Genomic DNA, 27,632 nt, shown 5'->3' with positions numbered 1-27,632 from the left:
CGTTTCATAACACTTCAACCACCACACACACACACACACACACACACACACACACACACACACACTGGTGATCTCTGGACCATTTTCTGTACTGCAACTTCCCATTTCCTATACTGAAAAACTGAGTCAGCAACCCTGAGATGTTGAGCTCAGAAAGAGGAAGAGGTGTTAGTACTGTGCTATGCACAGCTTGAGAGGAGAGTGTTTCTAGAAAGGAAAAAAGAAGGAAAAAAACAAAGTGAAGGTGTTATGTGGAATGTTGGATGTTTTATAATCATTATTATTATTATTATTATTTATTTCTATAACATTTTTTTTATCAAGCCCCTACTCCGTTTTATCTAAGTAATCCTTCAATGTATAAAACATATTGCATAACAGGTACTTTTTAGCTGCCTTTTTAAATAAGTGTATTTTTGCAATTTCTTTAATCTCTTTTGGTAATTTATTGTACAGTTTTATTCATTGGTAGAAAATGCTGTTTTGAGTTTTATGTTTATTTTTTTCTTGGTAAACGTAAGTTGAGTCTATCTCTTGTTGCATGTTCATAGACAGAGCTGTTTGTGCAGTAATTACCAATGTTATTTTTGATGTGTACAACTGACTGGTAAATGTATTCACTGGACTAGTATTTTTGGCTATTATTCTCATGGCTCTTTTCTGGAGTTTGAAAACTGTGTTCATATTTTGTGCATTTGTTCCCCAAAAAAGAATGCCATAGCTAAGAATTGAGTGTACATATGAATAATATGTAACTAAAATACACTGCATATTACACACTCATGATAGGATTCTAGGGGCATAACATGCTGATGATATTCTGTTTGCAACTACCTTTGTGTGTTCACACCACTTCAACTGAGAATCAATATTCATTCCTAGAAATACTGCACTTGTTACACAATCTATAGAGGTGCCATCTACATTTAATTTAATATTGTCATTTTTCCTCTTCAAACTGAAATTCATGGCATTAGTTTTCTTTATATTCAATGTCACTTTATTGCTTATTGACCAATCATAAACTTCCTTCAGAGTTTCATTTGCTTTCTCAGCAAGGAGTTATCTTGTTTCCTCAGTGACTGTAATATTGCTGTCCGTAGCAAAGAGAATTTTTGCACCATGAGTAACACCACTGGGAAAGTCATTGATGTATATCAGGAATAGAACTGGTCCTAACACGCTACCTTGCGGAACCCCTATATTAATTTATTTTGGTTCTGATAAGTGTTTTATTAAATGTTTAGATCTACTTGAAGTATGCGTTATCTCTACTCTTTCTACCCTATCTGCTAGGTATGATCGAAACCAGTCATTGGCTACCCCTCTTATTCCTAACACTTCTAATTTATTTAATAGAATCTTGTGGTCGGTTGTATAAAATGCCTTAGAAAGATCCAAAAATATGTCTCTGACACACTTATCTTTATCAAGAGCATCAAGTACAACTTTTGTGAATTCTACTATGGCTGACTCCATATTTTTGCCACTTCGAAAACCAAACTGTGATTCGCTTAAAAGATTGTATTTATTCACATAATTCATTAAACTGTCTTTCATAATTGCTTCTATTATTTTTGAGAATGCTGACAGCAGGGAAATGGGCCGGTAATTTTCTATGTCTTCTGCACTACCTTTCTTAAGCAAAGGTATAACTATTGCCTGTTTCAGCTGCTCTGGAAATGTCCCTGATGTGAAGGATTTATTTATTCCATTTGTTAAGGGGCCTTGTGTAATCCCTATGCATTGTTTCAGTACACACATTGGTACTTCATCTAAACCTACTGACTTTTTATTTTTTAGTTTTTGAACAGTTTTATTGACTTCATTCTCTGTGGTTGGAAGTAACATCATTGTATTTAGTGCAACATTATTTACAGGTGTTATATTTGTTTTGGGGAATTTTTGCTGTAACTTCTCTGAAATACTTGAAAAATGCTCGTTTACATAGTCTGCTAAGTGCTGTGGATCATTTATTACCTTATCCCTCACCCTTAGCATTATGTTATTCTGTGTTTGTTTGCCTCTCCCGGTTTCCTTTTTTATAGCATCCCAGACTGTTTTGCTTCTATTCTCTGCATTATATACAATTTTGGCATCAAATGACTTTTTTGCAGCAGTCAGCACCTTCCTGTAGATCTTTTTGTATCTATGATAGAAATTTAAGAATTCTGGATCATTGCGAATCTTTTTCATGGAACTGAGTTGTTTTAGTGTTTGGGAGGACTTCTTAATACCTGCTGTTATCCATCTGTGTTTGTGAGATGTTGAAACAGACATGCATAATTTTGGAAATGCCTTTTCCAAGTTCAGTTTAAACAACATGGAGAATTTAGAAAATTTCATATTCACATTCGTTTCCTTATACACTTCATCCCAGCTTTGTTTTTCTAGTTTTTTTGAAAAATCTTTTACTTTGATTTCTGATAGATGTCGTTTTTAGGCTTGTAGTTTAGGGAATGATTCAATGTCTGATTTTACTGTTGTTATTTGACAGAGATGGTCTGATAGTCCGAGATCTTTTACAGCTATATCACATTTTTCCCTGTCCATATTTGTGGCCACATGGTCAATCACTGATGCAGTCATTGTAGTAAACCTTGCTGCACTATTGACCAATAGGGAGATGCCAAAACTTTGAAGGATGTTTATAAAGGTGATATTAGTGTTGATGTTAACGTCCCCACACAGAATTATGTTGACCTCTGTACTGGAGTCTTCATCTAGAACTTCTGTTAATTTATTGAAAAAAGTGTCCACACTACCATTGGGAGATCTATACACACACAAAATGATTAATTTCTTGGTGATATCAAGCCCTGTTAATTTAATAGCTGATATTTCAGTGTTTGTCTTCACTTACTGTACTGAGGTCATGTCTTGATTTGAACTGTGTTCCTTTTGTGATATAAATGCATGATCCTCCACCCTTTGCAGTGGAGAAGTTCTGCAGTAAGAGTTTGCACTTTCATAAAATGATAATACTACATGTTAGATTTCTGTGTCTCTACACCAATGCTTAGTAATACAAACTACTGTGCAGTTCAAAGATTGGAGCTCAACTTCTAATAGTTGTATTTTATTTTTTATTGATTGCATGTTTTGATGGAGGATAGTTAAGTCTGAGAAATGCCCCATGTTTCTCTTTCCAATGGTTTTTTATTTCTTTGTGACATCTGGTATCTGTGATATTTGAAGTGTTAAAATCTATCTTGTGAGTGATTGTTTCAGTATTTTTTAAACTGCTGGAGATACTCTTTAGGCAGGGGAACCTGTTGGCTGTATTTATCCTAAAAAAGACCTACTTTTCCTACCTATGACAACAGGTATTTGACCATGTGTGGCCTGAGATCCACCGCCTATATTTTTATGAATCAGCTGTACCAATCTTCCCTTCCCAGTCCTGTATAGGTGTTGGCCATGCCTAGTGAAACCTCATTGGTTGATAGTCCCGACGGGCACCAGAGAAACATGAGCAAAGTTGGTTGTCCTCAGAGCCATCCCTAACCCCACATTGATTCGCCTCGCAGCTCCATCAAGGTGTGGTCAATCATGACGCTGGAACAGTTCAACAAAGTGTATGTTGGTGCCATGAGTCAGGGAAGCTATCTTGTACAGGTCACCACCTATGTCATATGCCCCATCCCTGTCCAAACTGTTTCCTGCCTCACTCGCTATCACTACATGGTCCTCTTTTGTAAAGTCATTACATAAAGACCCTAGATCCTCTATCACATGACTCAGCCCTGCAATTGGCTTGAAGATACTAGTGGCCTGGTACGCTGCCCCTAAACTTTCCTGTAACTGAGGGCCTACACGTCATCCATGGCTACTACCTAACGGCAGCACTTTCTTCTTCCTAACACTTTGAACATTCCTAGGCTTCTTGGCCTTGGTTGAAGTGTGATGCACATTTTGTGCTCCTCGTTCTACCTGAGGCTCTCCTCCACTTAACTCTGGCAGTGTTAGATTCAGATCACGTTCTCTTTCTCCCTATCCTCCTACCAGCTGCCAGTTCCCAACCACCCTCCTCCCCCCTACCTCCCTTGATCCTTATCAGCTCCTTCCTTGCTTCCTCCAACTGTGCCTGACATGCACAGATTTTTCTTTCCTGTTCCCCAATCAAAATGTTCCTACTGCATATTCTGCAGTTCCAGGAGAGAGCCTCTTCTGTTCTCCCAACGTTCCCCCACCGCTTCCCCCCCCCCCCCCCCCCCCAGTGAAAGTATTTCCTACAAGATTGGCAACAAATCACTCTACTCAATATCCTATAACAGCTCCTACATTTCTCACTCATGGTCAGTTTCGAAAGAATAGTTAAGTTTAAAGAATGTTTTAAATTTGTCAAGGACACGAGATTGGCTGTGTGTAAGCAAAAAACAACACAAAGGTCTTTGGTGGTGGTTGTTTTTGTACTGATAGAGAGAATTTAAGTTATAAGGCATGTTTGGTCAGGTTTTCAAATGTTTATAGCTTGGAAAATTTAGGCCTAGATCATGCCTATCTAACTAGTAAACAGTACAAAATGTGTTAGTTAAATAAGGGTTACAAACATTTAATTACACTTTTATTGTGACAATAGACACTGATGAAACTTGTAGCTGTCTTTTTGAATGAATTTTGCACTATCAAGAAAATTTGAATAGAATTTTTCATGTTTATGTCATGCAAAATTTTATTATTGGGACTTCAGCTGAAGAACTAGTTTTTTCAAGAACAATCTCTGCTGGGACACTAATATTCAGTTGTGTGACAAGAACAGACACTACAGCAAGTGAACAACACAAAGAAAATTTAAACTTGACACAATTTCCTCTTAAAAAAGTTCTTTTGTAACACACTCAAAACAGTATGGGAAGTGATAAGAAGCGACAATGGTGCAAATTTCCCCAGTAGGTCCCAAAATATTGTTCTCAGTAATGAAGGTAGACAAGTACAAAATCAAGAGATTGTGACAAAAATGTTTAATGAGAACTTTTTAAGTGTCCTTGAGAAAACAGGACACAATGACTCCTTTGAAGAGGCCTTAAAAATACTGAAAGGTCATTTTCTAGAGCAGATAGGTATAGCTCTTATAACAGTACAGGAAGTAAGAAAAACCACTATTTCTTTAAAAAGCAAAAAGTCAACTGGTGTTGACAACATCTCCAAGGTATCTTCCCTGACAGGATGAAATATGCTATTGTAAACCCCCTATACAAAAACACTGATGTCTCAGATGTTGCAAATCATCATCCTCTCTCTCTTTTGACTATATTTTCTACAGTACTCGAAAAATTAATATATGCCAGGATAGTCAGTCATCTAAAAATCTTTGCAATAATTATTAAAAACCAGTTTGGATTTAGAGAAGGTATCTCCGCAATCGAAGCTATATTTTCATTTATCGGTAATGTTTTGGAATGCCTTGACAAGAAGATATTGCCTGTGGATATATTTTGCAATTTGTCTAAGACCTTTGACTGTGTCAATCGTAGAATACTTTTACAAAAGCACACCACTATGGAATCTGAAGATAAATGGGTAACTAGCTCAAATCCTATCTACAGGGCAGACAACTGGAAATAGTGTTGGATGGTAACAATACACTGGTAGGATGGGTAGAGTCCAACTGGGAAACAGTAAAGTATGGGGTTCCACAAGCGACAAGTATTGTGAGGCAGTAAGACATCCTCTGATGCAGAATTAAATGCCAACCAATTACCTGAGGATGTTCTGAATTAGTTCACAGTAAATTCTCTATCAAAAACTTCAGCAAAACCAATTACATTCATTTCCGTTCTGGTCACAAAAGCCCGCATGAGATAAACACTGCACATGGGAGCCAGCAGATAGAGAGAGTACATTGTTTGAAATTCTTGGGCATACATACAGATAACCCTGAAAAGGCTTAGTTCAGCAACATTTGCCATCTAGATAATCGCCAAAACTGGAAACATCAATGTCTTAAAATCTGCTTACTTTGGCTATTTTCATTCACTTATGTGTTATGGAATAATCTTCTGGGGCAAATCACCACCGTTGAAAAAGTTTTGACGAGTCAGAAAAAGGTTGTCTGAATTTTATGTGGAGTACCTACAAGAATCTCATGTCACAACCTTTTTAAGCAAATAATAATACTAGCCATTACTTCACAATACCTGTTTTCAATCATGACATTCATGTTTCACAATCCTCCTCAATATGAAACAAATGGCACATACCATCTTCATAACACAAGAAGGAAATGTGATATACACTGTGACCTGAAAAATTTGTCTCCGGTGGAAAAAGGTGCAAAATACATAAGCACAAAAATCTTCAATGCACTTCCAAGTAATATTAAACATCTATGAGGTAGTAATGTAATATTTAAAAGTAAATTAAAGGAGTTCTTGCTTGAAAAAAGTTTCTTTCTCTAGAAGAATCCTATAGCAGAGAGAGATAAGATTATTTGCCATGTATTATTGTGTATTTCTGATTCAATATATCTTCTGCTTTAATTAGATTAATATAAGATCTGAAAATTGTATCTTAACCTCTGTTTGAGAGTGTAATTAGAACTTACTGACTGTGTTACTTTATTATTATTTTCAATTTGTATTCATAATCTTTGTTTATTGTCCTGATGGAAACAAATGTAATAATGAAATAAAAGTTTTGACTCATTCCACATCCATTCGTTACCACACAAAAATGGATTTATGGAACACATATTGCAATAAATAAATTTTCTATGTGAAGTGTGAGTGTTGTCTTATATGTGCACATGTTAAATAATAATTATTGTTGTTGTCCACTATTAAAACAAATAACAGGAGGAAGGAAAAAGAAAAATGAGAAGAAGGTATGACCAAAATCACAGAAAATCATAGGTCTGATAAGAAATGTAGTAAGCTCCTTAGAATCTATTTGTAAATGAAGTTTGCAAAATATTTTTTGTTTGTGTGACAAAACTGTCTCAGCTGAGACAAAAAGATAAAGCACACACCAAGTATCAGGAATGTATAAGAAGCTTCAACAGTAATTGTTGATTTGGGGTAAAGGGATTAAACAGTATGGTCCTCAGCTCTTTGGTTAAGAGGGATATGGAGTTAGAACTTTGATCGGATTCTGAAAATATGTAGGAGTGATAAGACTGGGATATTAAATGTTATATCCATGCCAGAGCTGAGAAATAATGTAAGGATGTGTAAAATATATGGGTGAGATCAGTACATAGGGCGGAGCAGATGAGGGGACTCTTAGGTCTCATCTGTGGTGAGATCAATCACACCTACATCCAACTCACCACCAACCCAATTAAAGGCAAAGACAGTCATAAAGTAAAGAATCCCTTCTACACAGAAGATTTGTAAGAATAAAAGCAAGAAGGCTAAAAATGTAATAGGTATCAGCTGGACCAGCAATAACAAAATAAGATGAGAGAAATAATCAGGCGAGTGTCCCCGTGTGATGGGGCCACCCCTCCCACAGTTGTCCCACCCCTGTCATATTTCAGTTATATTCAAATCATTAATGAGAGAAGACACCCATAATTCATTGAAGTGTTACCCCTAAACTGGAAAAGGGGGGGGGCGGCACTAGTTCCATCTAAAAGCAATTAAAATACAGTAAAAGACAGACGACTAAGTTTCTGGCAAAGGAGGTAGGGTTGAGGGTCTCCCAGACCCACACCAGCATGCAACAGGAGGCACTGTATCCCACCAGATGTTCCATCTCCATGTGAGGAGAGATCTGCACCTGCAAATCTGCATCTAGCATCACCAAACAGTCAGCCAGCTCATTCCCTGAGATACTCCCATGACTTGGAACTCAATGAATGACAACTTAGCAAGTTGTATGACTAAGATCAGAGAGAAAGTCATGAATAACAGATATCTCAGAATGACAAGAGTACCATCAATCAACAGCCTGGAAACTGCTCACTGAGTCACTACAAATCAAAACATGGCTGAGGGAGGTCTGATACATAAAATGTACGACTCTGTTGATGGCTATCGGCTCTATTGTAAAAACACTGCGTGTTCCCAACAACAAATATTATTCCTGTCCTATCCATGGTTTTATAACCATTGGTGCAAATGATGGTAGCACTCAGATAATCCTGAAGAACTGAGAGGAACAGACATTTAATGATCGTGGGGGTGCCTGGAACTTTAGGTCCTTGAAATAGATTGGTCTCTATTCTTGATCTGCATAGGTGTGGAAAAAACATGGGGAGTAATTCTAAGGAGGAGGTCACAGAAGAGGGCTTCAAGGTACATTCCAACTGATAATCTCACCTGAGAGCAAGGGTCAGGGGGTCATTGCACCTTGTGTGCGAAAATAATTTGACAAGTTGGACTGGTAAATTGTCATGTGGTGATTGCATAAGTGCGCATGAGTTTTTATCAAAGGGAGCCCCAAAAAACCAGGACTTTGTAACAACATCCAAGTACTGGTTATGTATACAAGTAGTGTTCTGGGACAGGATGGACTGGGATAGGACAACATAATTGCATGACTCATTTTTGAAGCCATGGGAAAAAGTCGAAGAGGAGGGTACCTTCGGATGGTGCCAATAACTGCCATTCAGCCAAGGCTCCAGATTTGGAGCTATATCAAATGCAGAAGTTCTTGACATAAGGCATAGGGCTGGAAAACAATCTGATGGAGATAATTAGCCTACTGATGGCAATGGGAAAAAGTGTAACACACAGAATGGAGACCTGAGAGAAGCCACTCTCTTGGAACCATGAGGAGCTGAACAATGTACCTCCTCAAACCTGAAACAACCGCTGGGATAAAAACTGATGATTAAAAATCAGTAGGGAGTCTTGACAGTCCCTGTCATGGAAGGCAAGTAAAATGTGACAGTGCCAAATGATGTTTTATGTAAGTCAAAAACGAGTGTAATGAAATGTTGATGTTTAGAAAAAGTCTGTTGGATTGCTGCTTCCCAAATTGTCACTTGTGGGTCGTCCCTCCCAGAAACTTCACTGGTGGGAAGGAAAGAAAAACCCAATGATTCAAGAACTCAGCATAATCAAAATGCTACCATCCTTTCACACAGTTTGTAGAGGACATTGGAGAGACTAATTGGTCAGTAGCTGTCAATGGATGTTCTGGCTAAAGGACTGGGATGATGATACTATCTTCGCATTGTGAGGAGAAAACACCTTCTAGCCTAATAGGGTTGAAAACTCTGAGTAGATAGTGATTTTGAGGAACATTCAGATGTTGGATCATCTGATTGTGAACTGACTCAGGGCCTGGGGCCATATCGTGTGACGAGTCAAGAGCCTCAAGCAGTTCCAATCAAAGGCTCATTGTAGTTTGGCATGGCACAGAGAGGGGGAGGGAGGTGTTAAGGGTAGGGAGATCTCTTAAATTGATCACTTATGTGTTCTGAAGGTAGCTGGAAAAGATGATGATGCCAGCACTGTTGCAAAGTGGATTTCATGGTGTTCAGCAAAAATCAGTTGTTTGTACAAATACAATCTGAAGGAAGAGATCCAGAACAGTTGCTTAATTTTAGCAGCCCAGAAGATTATGGAGTTTGGCCCACGCCTAGCATGAGGCAGCAAATGTTCGTAAGGACGAAATGTAATACACCAGGAGCCCTTCTTACTTCATTTAATTAAATAGGAGACCTTAAGTGCAAAGCCACTTAAAAGTAAGGAGAGTAGTTTGTGAAAGGTGTTCTTGAGATGTTACGGGGCCCATCCACAATCCTAAACAGTTGCTGCAATGTCTCTGGTCCTCCACAGCAGCAAATGGTGTCCATGAAAAGGAAAATAGCAGTTCCAGCTGAGTGAGTTGCCATGTTGGAGACATCTCCCAAAACCTCCTTGATGCAATCTGAAGAGGGGGAGTGACAGTGGCAGCAGAGGTATACAACTGTGAGTTGGCTCTTCAAAGAGCCCAAAGTGATAATTGGTCCATTGAGTGGAGGTAAGAAAGCGGATCAGCAGAAAGTGGCCACTGTTACAAAGATCGTCATGTGGCGATCACTGTAGCGAAGCCACATTATTAGGAAATAAGGTCGTAAGGTTGATAGCCAAAAAATTGCCATGGGAGGCATTGAAGTGGGTGGGAGTATTGTCAAGGAGGTGGCAAGATTAGGAAGATGGATTACAAGGAAACTTGCCAATCAGAAGGCCCCTATCAGGCAAAGTATTACTTCTGCACAGCTGTTGGTGCACATTAAAGTCCTGAAGTACGAGAAGAGGTGGAGGGGCATGGGAGAGGTTGTATTATGGTGGCCATCTCAAAGTAAGTACATGGCCTGCCTGGAGGTATATAAATGTTAAAAATGGTGATAGCTGGGGTTGTTTGTGTTTCAGGGTGTACACGTGGACAAGTAAAAAAAATTCCTGGATTTTTTACGGATATCTCGTTTAAAAAGTATACGTTTTCCCGGCGAAAATACACTTTTCCGTGCTAAGTGACAGTAGTTTTCCATAGATTTTTCCTTTGGAACTGTAAAACTTATCACTCCTTTGAATGGTCCACATTTTATACACTAGCGTAGAACTTCCTGGAAAAAAAATGGGGAAGAGAAGTTTTGGAAAGACCTTTGATGTGCAGCTACATATACGCTGCATATTTTTGTATTACGAAAGTATAAATTCGAACTGCACCAAACACAGCACGTTAGTTTCTGGAGCGTTGAAATCGAGATTGCGACATCCTTTCGTAAGCCAGTCATATCTCATGCAACGTGATCTCACCAGCCAATGACAGCAGATATTCAGAGCATAGGACACTTGCTATAGTCAGCCAATAGCAAGATCACTGTTACGTAGCACGAGCACACGAAGAGGAAAAGTTAATGGTTTACATTAATATACATAGTATAGCTACAAGAAAAGCTAAGCTTTCACATATAATATTGCACACAAATGTGCCAGTAAATTTAAAATAATGATATAAATGTCTGGTCTTCTGGGCTCGAAACTCTTGTAAGTGGCTGGTCCTCAAAGTGTTCAGTTTTAAATGCTCTTGATTCAAGAAATTAATCCCGCTTTCTCACACGTAACATAATTCATCTTGAGTAAAAAGAAATTTACTTTGAAAGTAACGCTTTTTGAACCATCGTTCGCAATATAACCCCGAGACTGTTAGAAACAGATTCGATTTAGCAGTTGAAAGAGAGTGCCAGAAAACAGGCATTATTGAGTGTGCGCAGCTGCAGTGGTGTAGGAAGCCTGCATGTTCTTATGTATAAAGCACTTAGAGAGGTTACATTATGACATAAAAGAAACAGGACATCAGAGGATACTCCAAAAGCATCAGAATTTCGTAAATCATACTAAAATGCATAATTCGGCTTGAAGTGCACATTGTTTTTCTCCAGTCCCATCTAATATTAAGCTTTTCAGTATGGTTTTTGGGATGTAAATTTTCTTGGAGTACTAGTACTGTACTATCTCATAATTAGTTCTTTATTATGGCATAATGCCATACATGGCAGAAGATGAAAACGTGCACTTTAAATTCAGCGAACAGTTGTAACTAGCGAATACTGTGGAACGAAACACTTCGTTTCAAATTAATTGATTGCCTCAGTGGAAAGATTAACAAAGCCAAATATCTTTAGCAAACTGACAAAAATAACTTCATTGTTCTGCAAGGCGATTAATGTTTGACTGCTAAAAATTTGGAAATAAAATAAAATCAGAAAAATGAAACTAATAATATATTTTCGCCCTCTGTAATTACATGAATGTATTATAATTCATTTGATAGCTCCCAGCCGCAGAAACCCGTTTTGTTTTCATTTGATGTGGGCGCTGTAAACGAAGAGGAAACAGCGAAATCACTTACCGCGAACAGGGGTCAGGTGGAGACTAACCCCTCCCCACTACAACTCAGAGAACTCTGCGTATGCACGAACCTGGCAGCTAGGGCGTGTGAGAAAAATTTTTCTCGTTAGGATCTGGCTGCTTGCTGCCTATACAACTAACAGCCACACTTCCAGGTAACAGGAAGCAGGAGAAGGTACTGCTCATACGCGAGTCAACTACAGATGCACATGAGCCCACTGGCAACTGGTCAAACGAACCTAATATAAATAGTTGTGACATCACGCTCATAATAGAAAACAGTGTATTGTTACTAAGTATTACACAGTCTCTGCCCTAAGGCCTTTGACATATTTTTGCTGTTTGCAGACACTTGTGTGTGCACGGTGTTTTGTTGTTGTAAATGGCGCATGTCCTTTGGCACTAAAGTATTGATTGTTTTTCCTCTCGTTTACATTTTATTGCTGAAGTATCATTCTCCAGTAGCAGGATACAGTAACATTCTTTGCTAGAGAATAAATTCTTACCAGTCAAAATTACAAAAATTTAACTGAAAGATAAAACAAAGATAAATTCCCGAAATTCCGAAAAATTCCCAGGTTTTTCCCGGTTTTCTCCCAGATGAAAAAATTCCTGGGTTTTTCCCGGATTGTATACACCCTGTGTTTGTATTGCTACTGGTTCCAATATCATTTGGAGGGGAATCCACTCACAGCTGACATCTGTGCGAAGAAATGTACAGACTTCTCCAGATAAGCTCTACGGGTCAGTACGGTTCAGACATAAAGCATGGTAAGCTTGAAGAGTTGGGGAATGATCGTCAGTGAAGTGTGTTTCTTGGAGAGCAACATAAATTGCAAAATGAGAGGAAATTAGCTATTGTAGTTCTGGTAGTTTCATTGTACCATCATGTTCAGTGTGTTCAAATCAGTATGCAGGAGCCAGGAAGACACTTCGCATCTCGGGATCAAATGTCTTATCACTGGTGGTGGTGGAAAAACATCAGTAAACAATGATGCAGAATCTGACGGCACAGCAGAATATGGCATTTCCATGGTCACTGGAGTAACGCTCTCCAGAGATTTCTTCTTTTTTTTCTTCACTTTCACAACTTTTGGCACTGAAAATTCTGACCTATCCACTGTGGGTGTTTGAGTAGATGAAGAGCACATAGTCTGGCCATCAACAGTCTGCAGCTCCTGCGGCCCCTGGCTTGTATAACATCTCTTATCTGTGGATTACTTGGAAAAGGGTTCCTGAGAGAGGGCCCTGTAACTGGTAGAAGCCAGAGGAAGAAGCTGCTTCTCCAGATGGGTGTGAAGTTAGTGTCATTATTGCATGTAACAAACAACTGTGATAGCTCTGTGCATTCATAATTCCTTAAATGATGTATTATTTGATGTTTCAATTGTACTCTTGCTATTTCATGATTATTCTCTTGAAGATATACTAATCTACACCTTAGATAAATTGGGATAATGCTGACAAGCACAAATTTTGTTTTGGTATAACAATAGTTACTGCTGGTTTGAAGGTAATTTTCATAAATGAAAATCAACACTACTAACACATTTATGGAGGTTATTTTAAAAGAGGCACCAAAAGATAAAAGTTTATGGACTGGGTAAAAAAAAAGGGGGGGGGGACAAAATTTAACTGGTATCAGTGAGTTTAAATATAAACTCAGTGAAACTAGAGGATCAATTGTGAAGTTGTTATTTTTCAGCTGTGATCCACTTTTTTTCTTCTGGAAATATTAATAAGTGCATTCTTTTTGCAATGAATTTATCTTAAACAGACAATGATAATTTGTCCAGTACTATGCTATTGAAAGTCTGTGCAACATGAGTCATGACACCTGAGTGTCTGTTATATAATGAGGGTAATTTGGTTCCTGCAACCAAGCACTTTTCCCTGAACTGTGAAGATGAGAATTTACTCTCGAATATATCCCCTTATCCCAACACCCTTCTACACTGACGCAATGTTGGTCTTGCCCATCACATTCCTTCCTCCATTTGAATTTTATCTTTTTATTTATTTATTCTTCTCATTTATAAATGCCTCTGCTCTCCATTGTGTTTGCCATTTCTTCTTCTTCTTCTTCCTCCTCCTCCTCTAAAACAATTTTTTTTTCTTCTTCTTCTTCTTCCTCCTCCTCCTCCATAACCATTTTACATCTCACTTTATCCCTTACATCTTCGTCTCTGAACTGAAGATATCAGAGTGATAATTAATGTGCTGAGCTCCTATTAGTCTGAAGTTTTATATCACATATTTCACTATATTTCTCTTCAAGCAAGATAGGTCTCTATCAGGCTAGGTTCTAACTACTCTCCAATCTCCCCCATCCAATATCTCTTACCTCTCTGAAAAAGGAACCGTTGGTTCCAAAACCTTGGAGTGCTGTTATTTAATTTTACATTTTTCTACCGGATACTGGGTGTTTCACTTTTGAATGTTCCTGGCTAACCATCTGTTAATTTGTTTATTTCAAAAAGATCAGTTTCAATGTGTGTATGTGTGTGTGTGTGTGTGTGTGTGTGTGTTTTGTGTAAAAGAAAGCTGCATCTGCATTCCCTCCAACCAGTCAGTCCTTTTCATACCAGTTTCTGTGGAAATGGTACAATTCCTTTTAGAATACAGACTGCCTATGCATGTTTGTTATTGCATGTTCAAATTCTATTAGGTAGGAAATCTAGTGTAAACCAAAGTTTGCTGCTGGGGGAAACTAGAATTCTGTATCTCAGCTGGTGATAGGACAAACAGTGATGAGAAATCTCCATGTGTACGTCAATCTTTGTATGCCATAAAACGGTGTACTGAAAATGTGAAAATGTATATAAAAAATGTAGCTTTTGATAAACCAAAACAATAAAAACAAACCTTTCAGATTTTGACACTTCAAACAGTGACCTCAGAGCCTGCATGACATGCTTATTGTTCATAATTGAATGATGCACTTTCACAACTTCCATCAGAGATTTGGGATCAGTAGTGCATTTCAGGTTCTGCATCAGCAAGTCTCTGGAAGTTTGCACACCATGGGAAGAAACATCTGAAACATAAAACGTGCTATTCCTTAAATTAAAAAAAAATAATAAATAAATAAACAAATAAAAGAGAGAGAGAGAGAGAGAGAGAGAGAGAGAGAGAGAGAAGTGTTTTATATGGAAGTGAACCCAAGCTTAAGCCAGTGTGGAACATTACACAAAAATGGCTCACTCGTATTTCCTTTTTCATTAAAGAAAATGAAAGTAAAAGAGATTTAAGGAGAATTGTTTAGTGCATCCATATTTCTTTGCTAATTTCAGAGGGGAGTGCACAGAGCAAGGAAGCAAAATCCACTCAGCAAACAAATGGCGACAGGGAATGTAGCAGTGCAGTGCAGTGCAGTGCAGTGCAGGGGAGCAGCCCCCCCCCCCCCCCCCTTTCCCTTGCTTTCTTACTGAGGCTACACTGTCTGTGCCACGTGTGCATCAAGTGTCAAAAGAAGTAGGTCTCACTCAATGTATTGAGCCTTAAGTACTAAGAATGACCCATAATGGACTGAAACTGCTCCATCACTCATTATGCCATAATATTCGACAACAGCTACTAAACACACTGATATTTCATTGTTGTATGAAGCACCCATAATGGACTAAAACTGCTCCATCACTCATTAAGCCACAATATTCGACAACGGCTACTAAACACACTGATTGAACAGGAAACACTGGAATCCACCAACTTCCCTTGATTCAGAATTAGGGAGCATAAAAGAGGAGTATGTGCTGGCAGTAATGGATGGAGAAGACTGGCTGGGATCGACTTCCTCTACAGCGCAGTTTTAATCCATCATAAACTTTGATTCATAACTCAGTTTCTTGCCAAGTATAACAATTAATCCACAATGCTAATTTACAGCCAATCATGAAATTGGTTTACAAATACAATAACACTACTACAAGATTTAGAATAAAATTAAGTATTGGGTTAAACAGTTTGAAGTACACAAAATCATTGTACCAATTCAGAAACAAATTAAATCTAAATTTTAATACTATTCAAAACACAAATGATTATGCAGTAACTAGTTTAATGAATGAAATGTCCCACTTAATGATCTGACACAAGAAAATTATTTCAAATATGAAACATTTGAATATAATACTCATTACCCAGATAAAGAAAGAAAACTGGCGTTCTACGGGTCGGAGCGTGGAATGTCAGATCCCTTAATCGGGCAGGTAGGTTAGAAAATTTAAAAAGGGAAATGGATAGGTTAAAGTTAGATATAGTGGGAATTAGTGAAGTTCGGTGGCAGGAGGAACAAGACTTCTGGTCAGGTGACTACAGGGTTATAAACACAAAATCAAATAGTGGTAATGCAGGAGAAGGATTAATAATGAATAGGAACATAGGAATGCGGGTAAGCTACAACAAACAGCATAGTGAACGCATTATTGTGGCCAAGATAGACACGAAGCCCACACCTACTACAGTAGTACAAGTTTATATGCCAACTAGCTCTGCAGATGACGAAGAAATTGAAGAAATGTATGATGAAATAAAAGAAATTATTCAGATAGTGAAGGGAGACGAAAATTTAATAGTCATGGGTGACTGGAATTCGAGTGTAGGAAAAGGGAGAGAAGGAAACATAGTAGGTGAATATGGATTGGGGCTAAGAAATGAAAGAGGAAGCCGCCTTGTAGAATTTTGCACAGAGCATGACTTAATCATAGCTAACACTTGTTTTAAGAATCATGAAAGAAGGTTGTATACATGGAAGAACCCTGGAGATACTAAAAGGTATCAGATAGATTATATAATGGTAAGACAGAGATTTAGGAACCAGGTTTTAAATTGTAAGACATTTCCAGGGGCAGATGTGGACTCTGACCACAATCTATTGGTTATGACCTGTAGATTAAAACTGAAGAAACTGCAAAAAGGTGGGATTTTAGTGAGATGGGACCTGGATAAACTGAAAGAACCAGAGGTTGTACAGAGTTGCAGGGAGAGCATAAGGGAACAATTGACAGGAATGGGGGAAAGAAATACAGTAGAAGAAGAATGGGTAGCTTTGAGGGACGAAGTAGTGAAGGCAGCAGAGGATCAAGTAGGTAAAAAGACGAGGTCTAGTAGAAATACTTGGGTAACAGAAGAAATATTGAATTTAATTGATGAAAGGAGAAAATATAAAAATGCAGTAAATGAAGCAGGCAAAAAGGAATACAAACGTCTCAAAAATGAGATCGACAGGAAGTGCAAAATGGCTAAGCAGGGATGGCTAGAGGACAAATGTAAGGATGTAGAGGCTTATCTCACTAGGGGTAAAATAGATACTGCCTACAGGAAAATTAAAGAGACCTTTGGAGATAAGAGAACGACTTGTATGAATATCAAGAGCTCAAATGGAAACCCAGTTCTAAGCAAGGAAGGGAAAGCAGAAAGGTGGAAGGAGTATATAGAGGGTCTATACAAGGGCGATGTACTTGAGGACAATATTATGGAAATGGAAGAGGATGTAGATGAAGATGAAATGGGAGATACGATACTGCGTGAAGAGTTTGACAGAGCACTGAAAGACCTGAGTCGAAACAAGGCCCCCGGAGTAGACAACATTCCATTGGAACTACTGACGGCCTTGGGAGAGCCAGTCATGACAAAACTCTACCATCTGGTGAGCAAGATGTATGAGACAGGCGAAATACCCTCAGACTTCAAGAAGAATATAATAATTCCAATCCCAAAGAAAGCAGGTGTTGACAGATGTGAAATTACCGAACCATCAGTGTAATAAGTCACAGCTGCAAAATACTAACACAAATTGTTTACAGACGAATGGAAAAACTAATAGAAGCCAACCTCGGGGAAGATCAGTTTGGATTCCGTAGAAACACTGGGACAAGTGAGGCAATACTGACCTTACGACTTATCTTAGAAGAAAGATTAAGGAAAGGCAAACCTACGTTTCTAGCATTTGTAGACTTAGAGAAAGCTTTTGACAATGTTGACTGGAATACTCTCTTTCAAATACTAAAGGTGGCAGGGGTAAAATACAGGGAGCGAAAGGCTATTTACAATTTGTACAGAAACCAGATGGCAGTTATAAGAGTCAAGGGACATGAAAGGGAAGCAGTGGTTGGGAAGGGAGTAAGACAGGGTTGTAGCCTCTCCCCGATGTTATTCAATCTGTATATTGAGCAAGCAGTAAAGGAAACAAAAGAAAAATTCAGAGTAGGTATTAAAATCCATGGAGAAGAAATAAAAACTTTGAGGTTCGCCGATGACATTGTAATTCTGTCAGAGACAGCAAAGGACTTGGAAGAGCAGTTGAATGGAATGGACAGTGTCTTGAAAGGAGGATATAAGATGAACATCAACAAAAGCAAAACGAGGATAATGGAATGTAGTCGAATTAAGTCGGGTGATGCTGATGGAATTAGATTAGGAAATGAAACACTTCAAGTAGTAAAGGAGTTTTGCTATTTGGGGAGCAAAATAACTGATGATGGTCGAAGTAGAGAGGATATAAAATGTAGACTGGCAATGGCAAGGAAAGCGTTTCTCAAGAAGAGAAATTTGTTAACATCGAGTATAGATTTAAGTGTCAGGAAGTCATTTCTGAAAGTATTTGTATGGAGTGTAGCCATGTATGGAAGTGAAACATGGACGATAAATAGTTTGGACAAGAAGAGAATAGAAGCTTTCGAAATGTGGTGCTACAGAAGAATGCTGAAGATTAGATGGGTAGATCACATAACTAATGAGGAAGTACTGAATAGGATTGGGGAGAAGAGAAGTTTGTGGCACAACTTGACCAGAAGATGGGATCGGTTGGTAGGACATGTTCTGAGGATTCAAGGGATCACCAATTTAGTATTGGAGGGCAGCGTGGAGGGTAAAAATCGTAGAGGGAGACCAAGAGATGAATACACTAAGCAGATTCAGAAGGATGTAGGTTGCAGTAGGTACTGGGAGATGAAGAAGCTTGCACAGGATAGAGTAGCATGGAGAGCTGCATCAAACCAGTCTCAGGACTGAAGACCAAAACAACAACAACCCAGATAATTTGTTAGGAGCTTGTCAAATTATGTGAATACAATACAGTAAGCTGGAACTGCTAATATTCACAGAATTAATACAATACATTCAAGGTAAATTTTCAGAAAGAACAGGATGAATGAAATCCTTATCAACATAAGGTGCATAAGTTCTCTTGAACAAAGCCTATACCAGATTGGATAACTGGAGGGCTGCAGGGGAGGAGGGGTGGGGGGGGGGGGAGGGGGGAGAGGAGAAGAGCATGATAAATTGTATCATTAAGAGGCCACAGACTCTGGAATAATTAAGTAATGAAGGAAAACAATACAAGTAAGATGCTAACAAAGAGATAGGATTTAGCACACAGTGCACAAGAAGTAAGGAGAAACAGAAGTGGGAAATGATGGGTCTGATGGGGGGGGGGGGGGGGTGCTGGGAAGGGAGGGAGGGAAGGGGGGGGGCACATAACAGGATGGAGAAAAGTTGGGCAACAATAGAAAACAGATGGTGTGCCTAGAAGTTTTTAATTTTTCCAACAAAATGGCATTCCTATATCAGCCAAGACTATCAATTTTTCCAACGATGGACTTTTGTAATTGTTTTGCAAGTGATGTGCTTTTCTACATCTTGTCAAGATAAGTTACATACCTGAAATAGCAAATTCTGAATTGATGTAAGAAAAGCATGACCAAGGGTAAATCCTGTTTTTTTTTTTTTTTTTCTCCACCCCATTTTTCTGAACCCAGTCTAATAATTATTTTGTGCTGAGACTGGTCCATCTTGTTGCGTTTTAGAATTTGACATTTTCAAAGTCAACATTTCAAACATCTTGTTACTGGTTTCTATTCTCCAATATTGTGTTTTGGTACTATGGCATTATTACTTTATTTTTGTAAGTAACTTTTTATGCATAAATCTGATGCTTCTCCAAGTTCAATCTTTAACTAGGAAATCCCATAAACTACAAAGGAAGGAAGGAAGAAATGAAGAAAGGAGGAAAGACAGGAAAATTAGGGTTTTGTACCTTGTCAATGATTAGGTTATTAGGGGTGGAGCAAATGCTCAGATAGGGTGATGGTAGGAAAGGGAATTTTCCATAGCATTTTAAAAGGAATAATCCAGGCATTTTCCTTGAGTGATTTATGGAAATCACATAAAACCCAAATCTGGATGACTGGATTGTGATTTGAATCTCTGTCCTCTCGAATGTCCAGCATGTTACCAACTTGCTCAGTTCAAAGAATAAAAATACTTTTATATTGGGGGCTTCAAGTTATTCCATTCCATTGTGAGACATCAAAGTATGACGGTCAAATGCAGCACTTGGTGGATGGAGCTTCTGTTAAGTACAGGTCACTTGAAATTATGAGAAACTGTGAAGAAGCTTGTTGGTAATGAGCAATGCAATAATATGACTACACATTATCTTCTTATAAAAACTTGAAAATAGACACTGGAGTGAAAAGTCACACTTTTAAGTAAGGTAAGTAACAAATTTAATGTCTTGACAGTAGTGTTGTCATTATTAGATGAGATTAGATGCATGTTCCATAGAACCAAAAATGAGATGATTCTCGTAGGTGTGGAACAAGTCAGAAAGTATAACATAAAACATTTGAATATAATACTCACTACCCATATCATTTGTTAGGAGATTGTCAAATTATGCGAATACATTACAGTAAGCTGGAACTGTTAATATTCACAGAATTAATACAATGTCAGAACAAAACATAGTTATGCACTTTTAATAACGTTATTACACACAAAATGCCTAATCTCGACTGTTGTTACCAAATCCTGTCGAAACTGAAATCTAACAGACATTCTTACTTAAGCTGGTCTAACAGACCCTGTTAAGATATTCACCTATAGAGTAGAAGGAGTTGCCTATCAAAAAGTCTTTAAACCTCTGTTTGAACTGCGCTTTATCTAAAACCAAGTTTTTAATGGTTGCTGGCAATTTATTGAAAATGTGTATTCCTGAATATTGGACACCTTTTGGGACCAAGATAAGTGATTTTACATCTTCATATACATTCTTCTTATTCCCAGTATTGAAACTATGTATTGAAATATTGGTTGGAAACAGACACATATTAATTGAAAGGTTGTTTCACAAGGTTAGTGTCACAAGATTCGTGAAGGAAACTGCCTGTAACCTTTGTGAAGAAACTATTCCAGCATTCATCTGAAATGACTGAGGAAAAACTGAAATGAAACAAAATCTGAAAGGTTGGGGATTTGAACACTATTCCTCCTAAATATGAGTGCATTGTCTTAATCACTGCACCATCACAATGCTGTCAGCCTTCAGTTGGAAACCCCACAAACGACAGCCCAAACAATGCACTAAACTATCTCATGTTGCACATTTGTCCAAACAGCATGCTGCAGCCAACAAGCTAATAAAAGTTGCCACTGCTATTGTCAAAATGACAGCAACTCATTCCTACATATCATCATTTTGTCTTCTGTAGAGCATGAGAAGGTAACTGCTACAGTAGAAGGCCAGAAATACTACAATACTAATAAATGCCATAAGAGCACACAAAATCTTACTATTTTTGGTAATATTTGTAAACAATGACTACAACAAGAAGTCGTATCATATTAAATTTGTTACTGCATGTGATATCAGCATGAAAAAACTCTGTGTTGAATATAGCACCCCAAGATATTTCAATAGCCAAGTGACCAACCACTATGAAACTACAGTGTTTTATTGAAAAGACCAAACAATGAAAAATCCAGGATGGAATAACAACAATATTATAAAAAGGAAAGATTGCTGCTCACCATATAGAGGGGACAACAAATAGACTGCCATACAGGTTGAGTTTTAGCTGAAAGGCCTTTTTCTAAAGTAAACCACTCTCTCAAAGATTCATGCAAGCACAACTCTCAAACACATGACCATTGTCTCTGGACAAACAGATATCTTGTGCCTTATCTCTACAGTCACCTACCACCTCTATGAGTCCCAATGTCTGACCACAAAGGAACATTCCCTCTTGACTCATTACCACCCAGGGCTGGAAAAACTGAATCTCAGGATTTCGACTACCTATCACCTTACCCTGAAATGAGGAACATCATACCCACTATCCTTCCCACTCTTCTCACCGTGGTATTCCACTGACCACCAAACCTACACAATATCCTTGTCCACCCCTACTCCAACTCTGGTTCCAACTCCTTGCCTCATGGCTCACTTCCCTACAACAGACCTAGAGGCCGGACCTGCACCATACAAACTCCCAACCATGTGCTGCATTCTACGTGGGCGTGACCACAAACAAGATGTTTGTCCGCATGAGTGGCCTCTGGCAAACTCTGGCCAAGAGACACCTGGACCACTCAGTTGCTGAAATTGCTGCCCAACACAGCATTATTCAGTCTGGTGACTGCTTCACTGCCTGTGTCATCTGGATCCTTCCTACCAACATCAGATTTTCTTAATAGCACATGTGGGTACTTTCCCTGCAATATATCCTATGTTTCTGTAACTACCCTGGCCTCAACATTTGTTAGTCCCTATCCTTCACCCACCATCCCATTCCCTTCACCCACTCTAGGACTACACAGCTTTTTATTTCACCAGTGTACACACAATCTTTCTTCCCTTACTCTACTTCTCTCCTTTTCTGCTCCTCTCCCTCCCCCCCCTCCCCCTCCAAGTCTCTTTCCCGACTGCACCCAGCTGCCCTACCCTGTCCACACGACATCCTTTCATGCTCTCAGAAGCAGCACTTTACCTTCCCCCATCCCTACCCTTCTATCCCTACAACAACCCACCCCAGCCTCCTCTTCACCCCCACCACCCAGACTGCTTCTCACATTAGGTGTGGTTGCTTGCAGTGTAGCCTCAGTGGTCAGAAAAAGTAGTCATGTGTGTGTGTGTGTGTGTGTGTGTGTGTGTGTGTGTGTGTTGTCTACTTTAGAAAAAGGCCTTTTAGCTGAAAGCTTAACATGTATGGCAGCCCTTTTGTTGTGTCTGTCTGTGACTCAACATCTCCTCTATATAGTGAGTAGCAATCTTTCCTTTCCATTATACTGTTTTACGGTCACTTATTTATGAAGTATGAATGGTTTGGCCTTGAAGTGAGAAGGCTAATGTAGTATCCCTGCCAGCATGAATTATTTATGCTTCATAAACAGGTCATAACACTTTAGCTCCACTGGATTCCACTAAAGTCAACAGCTTCATTAACATGCTATTCAAGATGCTTATTTGCTAAAGAAATTGTAAGAGGGATTAAAACACAACTGATTTCTGAACCATCCAAATTTTTGTTTGACCTTTGGAATGACAACTAATTCATACGTGCGTCACAAGTTTACTATTTGCCTGCTTGGGGTGCTCACTGTAGCCCAACTAATAAGAATGTATGAGAAGTTATTTATGTCAGTTCAGGTTTTAGATACGTACTATTTACACCAACACTCAAAGGAATTCTTGGTGGGGAACAAATGCACAAAATACAAAGTCTTCAAGCCACAGAAACAGGCCTACAAATTATACGAGCTAAGGATGATAATCAAAAACAGTAACTGAGCTCACTGAAAAGATCTGCTCAAAACATTGGGGTTTCATCTACACCAGTCAGATATGTACATGAAAGTAGCCTTAATAATTACTATAACAAACCACTCTGTCCTTGATCATGATCATCATGATCATCTATATTGAATATACCATGGAAGAATAAACATAAAAATCAAAACATCATTTCTATCAAAGGATAAAATTTTACAGCAAATAACTGAAGAGATTATTAAAAGAGACTTACTTAAAGACAGAATTAAAAAGTACCTGTAAAGCAATACGTTATTTACAGTGAAGGATTTACAGTGAAGGATGACAACACAACACCCAGTCCCTGAGTGGAGAAAATTCCCTGACTCAGTCGGGAATCGAACCCGAGCCCAAAGGAATGACAATCCATCATGCTGACCATTCAGCTACTGGGGGTGGACAGGGAAGGATTAATTGGTCAACACAGATTATGAGTTTGATATAAATGTAACTCAAGTAAATAATAACAAAACACATCTATCATTTTACAGCACATAGTCAACTTCTTGTCCCATCGTCATACTGAACCTGTAAATATGTACATACCAGTGTATATGAATTATATTTATGTAGGAAAGTTCTGGCAGAAAGAAAATATTTAAAAGTAAAGGGGGCTACTCTCTGAATAGCAGAGGAGCTGAATGATCAAGAGACACAGGCAGAAGAGAATGAAAACTTTGCTAGTTTATGAAATAAATCATTTGACAGCCTCCCCCCCCCCCCCCCCCACACACACACACACACAAAATTCAAAATTTTATTAGTCTTAAAATGTAGTACCATGAGTCCAATATCCTTGTAAAAGTTATCCACAGATGATAAATGTTTTCTTCTTATTCTACTACTACTATCAGTACATGAAGACTTATTTCAAAAGGTAATTAATTAATGTAAAAGAGGACATGAAGTATGACTTATAAGACTCTAACAGGATTTACAACTTCCTTTGTACCATAATAAAATAACACAACAGGGAGAGGGGGAATGGGGTGGGAGGGAGGTTCCCACCCCATGTCCCCTCTCCCTTTTTGCTGCGTTTAAGACATGAGGGTCGATCCTCTCAACACACACTGTCTAAATTTCTTGTGACACAGTAAAATTATGCACCAAACTGATTCAGTCTGGTTCAGGTTCATTGATTATATCTTCATCATCTGGATTCATGGCCAAGACACATCGTTTTTGTTCCTTCATAACATCAACACCACCTCTCTCATCTACTTCACATGGTCCTCCTCAACCCAGCATGCCACCTTTCTAGATGTTGACCTCCTCCTCTCTGATGACCATATTCACACCTCTGTCCACCAACCGTACCTGTATTTTGACAGCTGACACCCCTTTCACACCAAAAAATCCCTCCCATACAGCCTGGCCACCCAGAGACGGCATTCCTGCAGTGACAAAAACTTCCTTGCTCAGTATGCTGAGGGTCTCACCATGGCCTTCAAAGACAGGCACTATCTCCCAGACCTAGACCACAAGCAGATCTCCCCTGCCATTTCCCCTGACACCCCCAATCCTCCCACCTCCCCCAAGACCCAGACAGAAAGGTTTATGCCAGTCATCACCCTGTACCACCCTGGACTGGAACAACTCAACCACATCCTTCGACAGGACTTCGATTACCTGTTGTCATGCCCTGAAGTGAGGGATATCCTACCCAAGATACTTCCCACCCCTCCTAAAGTGTTGTTCTGTTGCCCACTCAACCTTCACAACATCCTAGTCCACCCCTCTGCCACTCCCAATCCCAACCCCCTGCCACAAGGATCATACCCCTATGGAGGACTCAGGTGCAAAACCTGGCCAATCTGCCCACCCAGCTCTTCCTACTCCAGTCCTGTCACAGGTTTATCCTACCCCACCAGGGGCTGGGCCACCTGTGAAAGCAGTCGTGTCATTTATCAGCTCTGCTGTAGTCATTGTACAGCTTTTCATGTTGATATGAATATCAAACTTCTGTTCAACAGGATTGGTTTTGTTTTGCTTTAGGGCACAAAAAACAACTGGGGTCATACACGCCTAAGTCAAAACTATATTACACGAAGACAGAGAGGAGTTAAAAAACGACTACACATCAGTCCCAAATAAAATAATAGAAGACAGCGAAACACAGGCAAGTGGAAAAATGGCTAAAAAAAGACACCATACAGAAACAGAGGTCCAAAACTAAAAATTAAATGGCCTTTGCCATATTGCTTTGGTGGATAAAAATTAAAACACAGTCGACAGCCTGCACATCATTTGCTAAAACAGCCGATAACTCAGACGGCAAACCCAAGCGGGAATGTAAGCGGTTAAAAAAGGACAGTCCGTCAGGAAGTAGCGGACAGTTAAAACTTGGGGCGCAATGTGTACAAAGTGGTGAACTGGCGACACTTATCAAATGACAATGGCTAAAAAGGCACTGCCCAATATGCGGCCTACTTAAAATAACCTCCTCCCAGCGGGAGGGCTGGGAGGAGGTCGTCCAAACAACTGAGAGAGGCTTAATAAGACTGAGCTTATTCCCGTGAAGCGAGGACCATTGGCGATGGCAAAGGGACACCACCTCCTGAAAGATGGCAACACTGAGATCATCGAAGGGAATATAGGAACTCGCGGGCTGAGGTACGAGGACTGCACCCTTGGCAAAACCGTCAGCAGCCTCGTTTCCTAGCAGACCGACATGACCAGGAACCCACAGAAACATCACACTGGCTCCACCAAGAGTGAGCAGTTGACAGTTTTCCTGGACATGCTGCACTAAGGGATGGGCGGTGTACAGCGCACACAGACTTTGAAGGGCACTGAGTGAGCCTGAGCAGAGGACAGAATCGAAAAGGCTGTGTCGCTGGATGTACTCCGTGGCCTGAGAGCTCGGCTGTAAATACTGAGCAGTGTGCTGGAAGTTGATATCAAAAGACATGGGTGCCAATAACGAAGGCACACCCGACCCCACTATCAGTCTGAGAGCCATCAGTGTATACAAAGGTACTATCGCGAAGTTCCATGCAAAGGTCATGAAACTGAAGGCGATTGAGGCTGGAGTAGTTTCCTTAGGAAGTGAATGGAAGGCCAAGGTTAATATGGGCCGCTACAGAAAGCCAAGTTGGTGAAGAGTTCACGCCCACCGGGAAAGGTGCAGGTAGTGTTAAGTTAAGATGCCGTAGCAAGTGCTGAAAGTGGACTCCAGGAGGTAACTGAGAAGAGGGATGTGCCTCATACTGGTGATCAAAGGAATCATCAAAGAAGAAGGCATAGGATGGGTGGTCATGCATGGAAGACAAATGGCATGCATACCTGCTGAGAAGAAAGTCAGGACAGCAGGACAGTGGTAGTTCAGCAACTTCAGCATACCGACTCTCAACTGGGCTACTGTAAAAAGACGTCTGCGGCCAAATGGATGCCATAATTGTTGATAGTACTGAGACGGTGTAAGATTGATGGATGTGCAGATGCATAAACAAAGCACCCATAGTCAAGTTTTGAACGGACTAGGGACTGGTACAAAAGGAGGAGGGTGGCTCGATTGCCACCCCAGGAAGTACCATTGAGGACATATGGGACACTGAGGAACCATGTACAGCGGACTGCCAGGTAAGACACATGGGAGGGCCAAGAGTATTTCCTATCGAGCATGAGCCCCAGGAATTTTGTAGTTACAAAGAACGGAAGGGCAGCAGGCCCAAGATGTAAAGATGGTAGGAGAAACCAACTGCATTGCCAGAAATTTATACACATGGTTTTGTCCGTGGAAAAGCGAAAGCTATTGTCAATGCTCCAGTAATAAAGATAACCATGACATCGCTGAAGACACCGTTCAGTGAGACAGTCCGAGGAGAACTGCAATAGAGGTCAAAATCGTCAACAAAAAAGGAGCCAGAGATGTCCAGTGGGAGACAGGCCATTATAGCATTTATTACAATAGCAAAGAGGACGACACTCAGGATGGAACACTGAGGCACACCGTTGTCCTGGATAAAGGTGTCTGACGAGGCAGAACCCACAAGCACCTTGAAAATTCAATTTTTTAAAAATGCCTGAAAGAAACAGGGCAGGTGGCCACAGAAGCCCCACATGTAAACAGTATGGAGAATACCAGTTCTCCAGCAGGTTTCGTAGACCTTCTCCAAATCGAAAAACACGGCCACAGTCTGGGATTTCCGCAGAAAACCATTCATGAATAGGGTGGACAAAGTAATGAGATGGTCAACTGCAGAATGCCAACTGGAAATCCACACTGTGCATTTGTCAGTAAATTGCTA

The 27,632-nt window shown here is 39.5% G+C and overlaps 1 protein-coding gene across 4 annotated transcripts in view; it reads right to left on the bottom strand.

The window, feature by feature from the left end:
• Positions 1–27,632, bottom strand: part of LOC126259669 (uncharacterized) — a 96,479-nt gene that overhangs the window by 53,359 nt on the left and 15,488 nt on the right. For 3 of the 4 annotated variants that reach the window (XM_049956612.1, XM_049956614.1, XM_049956613.1), the window contains one exon: positions 14,655–14,826. In XM_049956612.1, coding sequence (XP_049812569.1) covers positions 14,655–14,826 — 172 coding nt within the window. Of the gene's footprint in view, positions 1–14,654; positions 14,844–27,632 lie in introns of all 4 variants that reach the window. The other variant, XM_049956615.1, reaches the window with a different exon arrangement.

This window comes from Schistocerca nitens, chromosome 5, assembly GCF_023898315.1.
Source record: "Schistocerca nitens isolate TAMUIC-IGC-003100 chromosome 5, iqSchNite1.1, whole genome shotgun sequence".
NCBI classification, from domain to species: Eukaryota; Metazoa; Arthropoda; class Insecta; order Orthoptera; family Acrididae; genus Schistocerca; species Schistocerca nitens.
This window is presented reverse-complemented; position numbering and strand designations above follow the sequence as displayed.